Consider the following 12,935-nt stretch of genomic DNA (forward strand, 5'->3'; position numbering starts at 1 on the left):
AAATTTTAAATAGAGGTTTATTTTAAACCTTTATTTTAAATTTTATTTAAAATTTCAAACTAACAATGGCAGGTTCAATCCCATATGTTATTTACTTAATGTTTAGATGTTTTTATATCCTTTTTTAGGTTACACTCATACAAATAAAATTCCTGCAATTATTATTTATTTATCTATCTGTCCACATGTAAGAACTCAACTCCCAGTGGATGAATTCTGATGAAGTTTTATATGTAGTTGTCTTAGATAAGACTTGTTGAGTCATCTCAAATTTCTTTACAATTAGAAATCTACAATTATTATTTCTCTATCTGTCCACCCATAGTGAATAACTCTTAGTGGATAGTATTTTAATGAAATTTTATATCTGGTCTGCAATGATTTGTTAGGCCTTTCCAAATTTTATTAAAATCACACATATAGAAATCTAGCAATTATTTCTTTTTTTTTTTTTTTTCTTCTCCATACATATTGTATAAGGTATCCATATACCATGGCTATTATGTTGGTTGCCACATGCTGATTGGAGGAATGAACGTACAATACGACAGATGTGCAGAAACAAGATCCTCTCCATTCATGCATAAAAGTTGTTACATTTTGCTCTCTCTCTCTTTTTTTTTTTCCAAATTAATTCTTAAAATTAAAAGACATGTACATGTTTTATCAATATTCTCTGGTATTCCAAAATTTTATTAATTTTAATGCAATGCAAGTAATTTTAATTTACTGCATATAAATTCATATCACTGTATAGTTTTTGTAATTTTGATTTCTTTTCTCACACAGTAAATGGGAAATGGTATTGTGGTATGATAAATAAGTAAATAAATGGCTAACATAGTTGTACCTCCCCCCCCCTTTTTTTTTTTTACTTAGGGCTTAGAAAATGATGCTCAGGAATTTTCTTTCTGCAGAAACTACAATAAAGTTAAAGGTGAGCAAAATGCTATAAAGTCCACAATTAAGAATCATAGATAAAGTAGTTTCCAGCACCATGTTGTAAGCCTTAAGTTTAACAAATAAAACTCCCTGCTTTTCAAGCTTATAGGCCAAAGTTTTAAATAACAGTAACTGTACACACATTTCTGAGTTGTCTGTTGAAAAATATACTGCTTAGATGAACTACTACAAAATTTCTGCTTTTCATATCAATTTTATTCTACCAGGCTTTTAGTTTTATTTTAGACTTCCAACTTAGCCTATTAAAAATTTTAACAGAACTACTGAAAACATTAAACATTGAAAAAAATCTGATAATGTGGACATCATGAAAGAGAAAACTTATGAAATATCCAAGCTAACAGTAGAAGGATGAGATCTGCAATAAAAGGGAAGTGGCAAAAGGAAGTGACAAAAGGAAATGGCTGAATTACATAAAGGACTAGGCACAACTCTAAAATCAGGAAATTTTACACAAGAAAAAAATAGAGGAAGATGGTGTTTACTAAATGCCAACTTTTGAGCTAATATGAATGGCGAACTGTTCAGATTGTCTTTCATGAGAAGTGCCAAGAGGTACCTCTGAATGGTCTAACTTGTGCCATAGGCCAGTGCTTCCCAACCTTTTTATAGATACAAGCCACTTTTATATTCTAGAGGCCACAGCCCACAAAAAATATTAAACTATACATGAAAATATATTAATAACAATTTTTAAATACAATGATATGTACTCATACTTAACATATGCAGTATACATTATGTTGTTAATGGAACTGTTGCCCATAGCAAAAAAAAAAAAAATGCTGTTTTATTATCAACTCTGGCAGGCCACTTTCATAATTTATGTGGACCACAGGTTTGGGAAACACTGCCTTACACAACTACCCAGTCTGCCCTACTTCCATAATGGAAAAGGCATTTGTAAAGATGATCACTACACCAACCTGTGGGCAACTTCTTTCATAATATCAATAGGGCAGATTGTTGTCAGCATCTGTTTCATCAGTCACACATGTTTCATCAATCTCACTAGCAGGGCATGCCGTCATTCACCCTAACCATATCAAGAACTACAGGGTGAGTCACCCCTGGTCTGGTAATACAAAATTTAAATATTTCCCTATGCACTTCATAGCTAACATTTGAAACCAGTGCAGTGTTGTATTAGATATATCATCTTTCATCTTTATACACAGTGCAAAATGAAAGAAATATAATACATAATTAAAACCTTCATTAAGTTGAATCTTTAAAACTCATAATAATATCATACCTGTCTTTTGATCTTCATTTTCTAACTTAATATCATCTAAAGCAGGAATGCACCTTAGAAGTGCAGTTCCACCACCTGCAACAATACCTTCTTCAACTGCTGCTCTGGTAGCATTAAGGGCATCATTTACCCGATCTTTTTTCTCATTAACTTCTACCTCACTAGATCCTCCTACCTTTATTAATTTTAAAAAAAGACTGTTAGCACTTTTAGACACAAAACTAATAGTTTGGTAATAACTGTTTTTTTTTTTTTTTTTTTAAATTACTAAAATAGGATCACTCCTTTGAAACAGAATGGACATAAGCTCATATTTAGAAACATTTCCAATGTAGAATCAAGTTAACTTGTCATTCTATGTTAAAACACTGTTTAATGCTACTCATGGTTATTTTCAATTTTGTTACCTGCTTAATATTAACTTGCGCTACTTCATACCTGCTACTGAACTCTCACTGCTTCTTTGCACATGCTGCTTGATAGTATTATAGCTTCTTTAATGGTCTTTGATTATTTACAGTATACAATGTTTTCATTTTACAGTTATTCAAGGTCTGTCTATTCAAGCAATTCAAGATAATATGAGGGGTAGTCAATAAGTATTTACCTTTTCCTACAAATATTTGAGTTAGGGGTTTGTATTATGTATTATAAATTCACTACTAAGTAGCGAACTAGATACGAATACAGTGAGAGGTGGTATGCTGGAGAAGGCTGAGGTCCAGTCTGTTATAAAATTTCTTCATTTGAAAGGCAAAGGAAGCAAAACATCTGCAAGGAGATAAAAGCTGTATATGGGAGGATTACCCATTATGCGAGACTGTGAAAAATTAGAAAAGACAATTCAGGTGTGGGCAATGACCCAAGAAGGAGAACCCATCTCAGCCACCAACCCTGCCATTGTGAATAAAGTGGATCATGACACGCATGTGATTATAAATTTTATAACAAATGAAGTCAACATTAGCCCTGAGTCTGTCTGCACCATAATGCAAGAGTTCCTGACATATCTAAGATGGCAGCACAATGGGTTCCAAGATTGCAATGATGGATGAATGCTAGGTACCTCACTATGACCCTGAAACAAAACAGATGAGCAAACAACGGGAATGTTCATCTTCACCAATCCCCAAAAAAGCTGAAGTTCGGTTGTCTGCCAACAAGGTCATGTTGCAGTCATTGGGGAATCTAAAGGCATTATCCTCACAAATTACTTACAAAAAAAGGCAACAGCATCACCATAGAGTACTACAGAAACATCCTGGGAAAGTTAAGTGAAGCTATCCAAAGGTGCTCACCACCTGGTTGACAATGCTCCTGCTCACAAGGCTGATCTCACAGTGCACTTAGAATCAGGTGTGGCTTTGAAAATATGTAGCACCCACGTTATCCTCCCAACCTTCAGACTCCTTCCTCTAACCTAAACTGAAGAAATCATTATGAGGCTACAGATTTCTGACTCATCAGGAGGTAATTAATGAAGTGCAGTGAAACCTGGTTTTCTGCTCAAAGTGAGTCTATTCAAGAGGCCAGAAAGAGCATATCTCTAAGTAGGAAAATTTGTAGCCCTAGAAAGTAGCTACATAGAAGGATGAAATTGCCAGCCAAATTTATGATCAATATAGCTTGAGTTGGCTATATTGACCATATAGCCAACTCAGATCTTTCTAGGTGAGGGTAAATACTTATTCCCTTGTGTAAGAGTTATTTAAAATCAACTCTTTCATATTTATAAGAATATAACATAAATTATATAATATAACACAATTATATTGTTATATAACATAACACAAAATATACTTAGTTGGCTTTGTTTTGTTTTCACTGTTCAATTAATGAAGACCTTGGAAGATGAGGATAAGCAAATGTTTGATTAAAATGAGGATATGAGATATCTCAAGAGTAGTGATGGACATAATCGAATGACTTTCATAATCAAATGATTAATAATTGATCATATGCAAGTTAGTTGATTATGAAATCAACAACAACAGTGACTAAGCAGAAATATTATCCAGAATGCTATATATATATATATATATATATACACACATAAAAAAAAGCTAAATTAAAATAGGATATTGCCAGTAACATGGCAAATAAGTAGAGTGAAAATGAACTGAACCAAATAAAATAACAATAACAGAAAAATATAGGGGGGGGGAGTAAAGAAGTAAAGGGTAGTGTTGAAGCAACATTCCTAAAATAATCTAGAAATTAAGCCAATTAAAATAAATTTAGTGGCTCCCCCCCCTAGTAAGCACCCGTTTCCGAATTATGTGAAATATTACTAATGTGGAAACGTAAACTAACAACATTACATGACCAAATAAACTGAAAATTAAAAAAAATAAAATAAAATAGACTGACCATTATGCCCCATCTCGACAGAGGACCATGAGGCTACATTTCGAACGCGAAACAAATCCATGCAACGATGGAATGATACTAAGATCAAACCGCCGATGCAATAGATTTACATAGCGGTGGTCCTTGTGCAGTGAAAAATATTAAAACAGAGAGCCTAGTATCCGCATGGCCAAACCACACCACTGACAAAACAATAGTTGAACTGAAAATATATAGAAACAAATTAGGCTATAGATGGCGGTACGAACGCAGCGTTAGCACATCGTCACACTACCCCATTTAAATATGATCAAATTAATCCAAAAATTAAATAAAGAAATAAAAATTACCGAAAAATAAATAAGAAAAATAATAGAAAAGCTAACATCAGTGGCAGCAGAAAATCACAATCCACTACATGTTGCGTATAATAAGCTAAATTAAAATAGGATTAAGATTAAAATATATACCCCCCACTATATTTTTCTGTTGTTATTTTATTTGGTTCAGTTCATTTTCACTCTACTGGTTTGCCATGCTAGTGGCAATATCCTATTTCAACTATTGTTTTGTCAGTGGTGTGGTTTGACCATGCGAGTACTAGGCTTTCTGTTTTAATATTTTTCACTGCATAAGGGCCACCGCTATGCAAATCTATTGCATCGGCGGTTTGATCTTAGTATCATTCCTTCGTTGCGTGGATTTGTTTACCGCTAAATTATTATGTGATTGGCATTATTCTAAATTTTATATCAGTTTTATTAATTGGATTTAAAGTGCTAAATTATATAGGGTTTTTCGGCTACTGTTTATGTCTTACCTTTACTTTCCCTTTCGTTCGTTTTATTTTGGGTTATTTTTATGTTAATTTTCGCTCTACAGTTTTTGCCATACTACTAGCTTATGTTTTATTTTATTTTAATAATATTGGGTATATATATATATATATAGAGAGAGAGAGAGAGAGAGAACATTCTGAGCAATGCAATGCTTCCGCTAAAGATAAAGCACTTTTATGACAACCAATAATACCGTTGTGTGTATGTGGCGGGGGTACTATTGGCCATGTGTTAACAGTGCTTTAGTTTTGATAGCATTGGATCAATTTTTTTGTTCTTGTTTCTTTCATAAAATCAACTATGAAAATGCCATAATCAATTATTTTGATTGTCATTCTCATTTATGATAAAAAGGCATTAAAGATTATATATATATCCTTGCAGTATCATACAAATTTTTCCTCATCAAGGAAACTGGATTAGGTTGTTTTGGATAAGGGCTGAGGCAACTAAAGTCACAAAACTTTAGATATATAGTATATCAGATATATAGTTAATAACATGTATGAAGTGGTCTTTGACTTGCAACGATCTGCTCTTCATATCGCTAGTGAACTGCCACCCACTTGGAGCAATCTGAGCCACACTATTTTTTCATTTTATCATATAATGCCAAGTAGTAATATAGCAATGATATGGTAAATGAGAAAAAATTGCATACATGAAATAATTTTTAAAAAAAATCAAATTATGCTATTAATACAAAAATAATTTTTTTATTGACTTATGATAGTATGGCCCACACTTAGAGCATGATGTGAACTCAGTCATGCTTCCAGTTTCTTCAAGCCACAAATATAATTTCCAATTATGCTTGTGGCATTTGTATTTTTAAGATGGGTCTCAATACTTATCATAATCATATCATATCATAGGAAGGGTTATGCTATTAGTTATGAAATACATAAAATCTAAGGCAGTGCATCCAGTTGACATGAGTAGCCAGTGCAATGTCGAGTCAGTTTGGTGCAACATAAGCACTTGCAAAGAAAAAATTAGAATGGAGTGTGTTGTAGGCCTAATGACTCTGATGATTACAACAAACAACTGTAAAGAGAAATAGAGTGCACTAGTAAATTAGAATATCTTATAATGGGGGATTTTAACTTCCTAGATATTGACTGGAACTTGTGGATTGGTCACTCGCACACCAGCAAAACCTTTGTGGATTTACTGGATGATTGTTTTCTACAGAAACACATTAGAGAGGCAACCAGAAGGAGTAATAAATACTCTTGATATGGTTATCAGCAGTGATTATTCGTGCATTAAGAATTTGCAGATAAAGGAACAACTAGATGTCAGTGATTACAGTGTACTGATGTGAGATTTACTTAAAGATGTAACTACCATCAGGGGTAAAGGGAAGAGTTTTTACTTTCATAAAGGTGACTAAGGTGGTCTCAGACAGTTTTTAAATTCTATACAGTGCAACCAACTGGTGATTTTACCAACAGCAAATTCTAATGGGAAGAAATTCGAGGAATAAATCGCAGAAGCTAATAAGCTTTTCATACCAACTAAGAAACTGTTCAAGATTTAGGCTTAAATGGAGGTCAGATGAACTAATGAGACTTATAGCAGAGAAGCAAAATGCATGGGATGCATATAAATTATCAGGTGACACAGAAGCCTATGGTCAAGTCACAGAGGAGGTTAGACAAACAAAGGCAGATTACAAGAAATCTTTGGAAAGGATGCAAAGAAAAACAGCAGACTTCTTTACTTAAGTAAATTCTAGAAGGAAGCGGATGAATCAGATTGGTCCACTTGATATTGATGGTTCGGCTGTTGATGATCCTGCTCAGGTAGCTGAAAAGCCAAATGAATATTTTGTATCTACATTCACACATAAGGAATTCTGTAGGGAAGTGGAGACCAGAAGTTTATCAAACTCTAGCAGGGTACTAAATGACTTGGTAATAACTGAGAGCAAAGTGGAGGAGAAATTGTCGAAGTTAAACATAAATAAGGCACTTTGGGTGTATGGAATCTATCCAATTTTATTAAGGGAGGCAGCAGAGAAAATAAGCAAACCCTTGGCCGTAATTATGAGAGCATCTTTGGATCAGGGGAGCCCCCATGGACCGGAGAAGTGCGAATGTATCCCCAGTTTAAAAAGTGGTATCAAAGGACGACATGAGTAATTATACACCTGTTAGTTTAACTTCTGTTCCAGGGAAAATAATAGTCACTGGTTAAAGAAGTAATGCGGGATCATCTAGACAAGACTGCAGTAATAATTCAAACACAGCACGGATTTGTTAAGGGAAAACCTTGTCTGACCAATCTTACAATATGATGTGGTCACAAAGGAACTGGATGCAAAAAGTAATTTTGATATCATATTTTTTTTTTTTTTTTTTTTTATTTAAACCCCAAACAAGCGGTATTAGAACCTATAGTACTTAGTACCGTGCTTGGGTTGGAGGTTGAGAAGACGAAAGAAGATATTTGTTGACATTGGACTTGAACTTCTGTAGACTGTAATTTTCAGGAAATACGTATGAAGGAAGGTTGTTCCAGAAAACGGCAGTTGAATGAATAAACGAGGAAGATGAAAAGTTGGTTCTGTGAGTTTGAAGTTGGACAGTAAATGGATGTTGGCTGGTCGTGGCATGTGTTTGGACCATTTTGAAAGAGAGAGTGGGAATTATAGAAGCCAATTCAAAAGAACAGTGCCCATGGAAGTATCTGTAGAAGAGGCATGCAGCAGAAAGAGTACGTCTATGAGAGAGAACGAGTGGAGAGACTCTGTTAGAGATGAATCATTAATTAACCTAACTGCCCTCTTCTGAATGGAATCAAGAAGCCTGAGAGAGGTTTTGGGGGCACCACCCGAGATTTGGGAACAATATTCAACGGCACGGCGGATTTGCGATTTATACAGAGTGAGCAGCTGTTTGGAAGAAAAGTAACGCCGAGAGCGAAAGAGAAAACCAAGTTTTTTAGATGCAGAGGAAGCAATATTTGTGATGTGCTTGTGCCAAGAGAGATTAGAAGTCAGGGTAATCCCCAAAAGAGATAAATAATTTTTCCTAGAAATCGGAATGTCATTAAAGATAAGCATAGGAGCAGAAGAATCCTTTTTGCGAGATATAAGACAAGACTGAGTTTTAGAAGGGTTGAAATCAACTAAGTTGTCTTTGCCCCACTGAAGAATTACCTGAAGATCTGCATTTAAGGAATTGCTAGCAGATTTTTGAGAAATTGAAGCTGATTGAGCAGGACAAGGTTTCTCAAAATGGAAAGTGGAATGCATGTGCTATCATCGGAAAAACTATGGATAGGATTTCCAGTCAATGGAAGAAGGTCATTAATATACAAGAGGAAAAGAGTGGGGTAAAGAAGTGAACCTTGGGGGGACACCGGCATTAGTCTAGAAGTTAGAAGACAGAGAGCCATCTACCATCACCCTCAGTGAGCGATCATAGAGAAAACTGGATAACCAATTACTAAAAACAGTTGGCAAACCATAAGATGGAAGCTTGTTTAGAAGACCTTTATGCCAAACATGATCGAAAGCCTTTGAGATGTCAAGAGCAACTACTTGTGTTTCCCCGAACCTTTCCATTGAATTAGTCCATAAATGGGTAACATAAGCAAGAATATCACCAGTGGATCGACAGTGATGGAATCCATACTGGCGATCGTTGATCAGACAGAAGGTTTCTAGGTAGTTTAAGAGTTGGCCATTAATTGATTTCTCCATTACTTTAGAAACAGTAGAAGTAATTGCAATGAATAGGAGTAAGTTCAGGAGAACTTACTCCTATTCACTGCAAAGAATAGGAGTAAGTTTAGGAGAACAGGTTTTGAGAACAAGTGGAGAAATACCATCGGGACCTGGAGCTTTCTTAGCATCAAGATTCGTCAAAATCCTTCTGATGGAAGACCACAGGAGGCATTGAATGGAGCGTGTTGGGAATGGTGGGGGGTGTTTTACCAAGATCATTAATACATGAGTTGGAAGAAAAATGGAATGCTAGCAGGTCAGCTTTATCCTTGGCTGAAGTGGCAATAGAACCATCTGGTTTGGACAGAGGTGGGAGCAGAGATGGGCAAAAGTTGCGGCCAATAGCTTTGGCAAGGGACCAGAATGCTCGGCTACCATTAGGGCAAGAAGAAAGTTTTCTACTCTTAGCCTGTTCAAACTCTAGTTTGGACTGATTAATAACTGCTTTACAATTGTTGCGAGCTTTGGTGTAGGCAGAAAATGAAACTGGAGAATTAGAAACAAGCCAATTATGATATGCAACATTCTTCTCTTGAACAGCCTTAGCACATTTATTGGGAAACCAAGGTTTAGTTAAAGGACGAGATTTTAAAGTGGAGTGTGGGATAAAGGATTCCATTCCTGCAAGAATAATTTCACTGACACAATCTGAGCAAATGTTGACATCAGAAGTTTTGAAACAGTAATTCGACCAAGGAAAAGAAGAAAAGAAGTCTCGGAGGTCATCCCATTTTGCATTCTTGTAATGCCAAACAACACGAGGTTGGGAATAGCCATGAGATAAAGGTTCCATTGAAGAAGAGAATCACCAAGTTGTGATCTGAAGTACCTAAAGGACCTTACACTTCGGCCGTGTACTTAGATGGGTTGTTTGTGAGAAAAAGATTAAGCATATTGGCTGTATGATTAGGATTGTCCAGTATTCTTGTAGGTAAATGAACAATCCGTGCTAGTCATTAGTAATTGCAAAAGCCTCAGCATCTCAACCAGTTGTGTCGGTGTGACTAGAAAACGGAAGCTTGCTGGAGTTGTGAACATTAAAATCACCAAGGAAAATTACCTCACTGTTAGGAAAGTTGGACTGGAGAAAGTCAAAGAACTCCAAGTGATTAGTGGAGTTGGGAGAATGGTAGAGACAACAGATGAATTTGACACAATGAGGTAGAGGGATTTTAAGCCAGAGAAGATCAAAGAGAAGAGATTCCAAATTGCCAAATCTCTGACAGGGAATATCAGAACGGACATATGCACAAGTACCACCTTTGAGGCGAAAGAAATCATACAGGGAATAATTTGGGCATCTGAGATGAGCAGTAGTTGGATAAACCAATAACTGAGATTCTGTCAAAGTACGTCGGGTTTGGCAGACTGCAAGTGGAAATGGACATTGTTGAGATCAGAATTGAGACCACGTATATTTGTGAAATGAATTAGGAAGTGCTTGGGAGGTTTAGATCTTTTCGCAGATAAACTTGCTCTATTAGTTTGACAATTCATGGTGTATTCAATAGTAAGAAAAAGTGGGTGCGACATGCTGTATGAAGTAATGAAATTTTTGGATATGGCGTACATGTGGTAAGAATATACCCAGATCCTTGACGTGGCTGCGACAATGCTCCCCGCATACATACTACTTGGATTCCCTGCAGTCACTATCTGGCAGAGTAGAGGTAGCAAGATTATACCCTAGCTGATCCGGAAGCCTCCCAGAAAGTTACCAATAGTTTCAGTCCAGTGTACTAACTAGCGGCTGGCCTGCAAACACTGTTTTAGAGCTGTATCCTCGATATGTAAAGAACATTTGATCTCACCACGATGTTCATCATAACATCGAAAGTCATCAATCATAGTGCATGATGGAAGAGATAGGGAAGGGTTGACCGGAACTTAGCTCTAGAGATTAACATGGGTTATACCACTTCAAGCCTCCAATAAGCAAATTGGTGGTATTGCACCAGCTGATGAGAATCATCTGCCACCTAGTACTGCCTGGTAACAAAGGGCAGCGTTGCTCCATGTGGTGTGGTTCACACCTGGGTGGTCACCCACCATGTACTTGTGCAAGGAGGTTATACCCAGGATTACTAACAGCCCCACCATCGTGAAGGTGCAAGCAGAGGATTTGGCTGTCACAGACCATCCAGACTTCGCCAAAATTGGGTCCACTTGACTTGAGTGTCACCCGAATATCAGTTCCATCAGCGTTTTAGACCCCCTGATAGTAAGTACAGCTTGTCTGGCATATCTGAGAGAATGTCTGTGACAACCTCAAGGACCAATTATTATGCTATCATATTGAACACACTACTGATGATTAATCTCTGTTATATTAATTCAACATGCTGACAATAATGAATTATTACCAACATATTGAAGCATGGGAAATTAAGAAACAATAGAAGAAATGATAAATTACTGGTTGATGACATTGTGCATGCAAACATAAAGCAAACAGTGTAATATTTTCACAAGTGATCAACCTTTGAATATATATACATATATATATATACATATATATATATATATATATATATATTTTTTTTTTTTTCCCCTCCTGATCAAATGAAATAGATAAGGTTTTGTTATATCAATATTATTTACAAACAGACAAAAAAAAGGACAGAAAACTAATTTGAGTTCCTTCATTACTAATTATCTATGAAATATTTTTGTATATAACAAAAATAATTCAACACCACATCCAGAATTTCTTAATTGACACCCAACCCATTTTGTTTCTTACCTTTGAGCTGATGGTAAATGCACCAGCCATCAATTTAGAAAAAACTTCAATAAGAAATACTCAAAACTGGCTGCATTAAAAGCATTTTAAAAATATGTTTTTCGACCATACACTAGTTGTTTCAGAATTTAACTCCACATCCACGTGGAGTTAAGAAAAATGAATGCTAAGAATTGGAATCATTTCGAAAAATCATTGGACCTTGAGAAAAAACCATGTGCAGAATATGAAAAAAATTAGTAAATTAATTATCTAGTTTTAAAAAAATGCAAGTGTTGGTTGGTTGTTAGGTTTTTAGGAGCATTGGCTCCTAAGAACTAAGGCCACAATACTCCACATGTATTATCTGTAAACTGTGTGTGTGTTCTGAGGTCGATATTCTGTTTGCTAGATGAAAAACCCTGAGTTTCCAGGAATAAAAAACCCAACTAACTCGAAAAAAAGACCGATTAACTCAGCCATGCTGTGAAAAAAGACCCATAATAATTTTTCCCACCATCGACGGGATTCGAACTCGTCTTTTCAACCGCGTGGGGGGACACACAGCAATCCTACCAACTCTGCTACCCACAAGAGCTTGCAAGGATTAAATACAAGAATTTCTGGTCCAGTGTTGCAATAATAACCTTGAAATTCATCAAAAAATTAAATTTAAGCATTTTAGATTATCATCTGTGTAGCAAAATGTTAGCTACAAATATTTCCAAAAAAGTAATGCCAGATATGCAATTGAGATTAATCTACCTTTAAGATTTCCACACTCAATTTCCAGAATTTTTAGAAGAGATTTTAGTCCTGAAAAAATTTTAATACTGGCTGGTCCTGGTTATTTTCAAAACAAAATATTTTTTAAATTTTGCACTTCTGTTATAAAAGGGGATAGAAAAGAGTATAGATGTCAAGGGTCAGTCTCAGTTTTTCCTTGCAGCTAGTGAAAAAACTGAAAAACTTTCAACCATCAATTTTAAAAAAATCCCAAAATCCTTCCATGGTTTTCCACAACCATGGAAGAAAGCTCAAGAAAAATCAAAATTGAGGAGAACTTGAATT

General features: G+C 35.5%; 2 protein-coding genes across 2 annotated transcripts in view; one reads left to right on the forward strand and one right to left on the reverse strand.

Annotated features, from left to right (window-relative positions):
* LOC150090959 (coenzyme Q-binding protein COQ10 homolog B, mitochondrial) overlaps positions 1-930 on the forward strand; it is a 72,070-nt gene extending 71,140 nt beyond the window's left edge. Inside the window, exon 7 of the mRNA XM_090373620.1 lies at positions 880-930. The gene's annotated coding sequence lies outside the window, so the exon portion shown is untranslated. The remainder of the gene's footprint in view (positions 1-879) is intronic.
* LOC150090960 (heat shock protein 60A-like) overlaps positions 1-12,935 on the reverse strand; it is a 118,642-nt gene that overhangs the window by 31,771 nt on the left and 73,936 nt on the right. The window contains exon 10 of the mRNA XM_090373599.1: positions 2,219-2,393. Coding sequence (XP_090229725.1) covers positions 2,219-2,393 — 175 coding nt within the window. The remainder of the gene's footprint in view (positions 1-2,218; positions 2,394-12,935) is intronic.

This window comes from Mastigoproctus giganteus, chromosome 1 (assembly GCF_048544385.1).
Source record: "Mastigoproctus giganteus isolate SK-2022 chromosome 1, ASM4854438v1, whole genome shotgun sequence".
Taxonomy (NCBI): Eukaryota; Metazoa; Arthropoda; class Arachnida; order Uropygi; family Thelyphonidae; genus Mastigoproctus; species Mastigoproctus giganteus.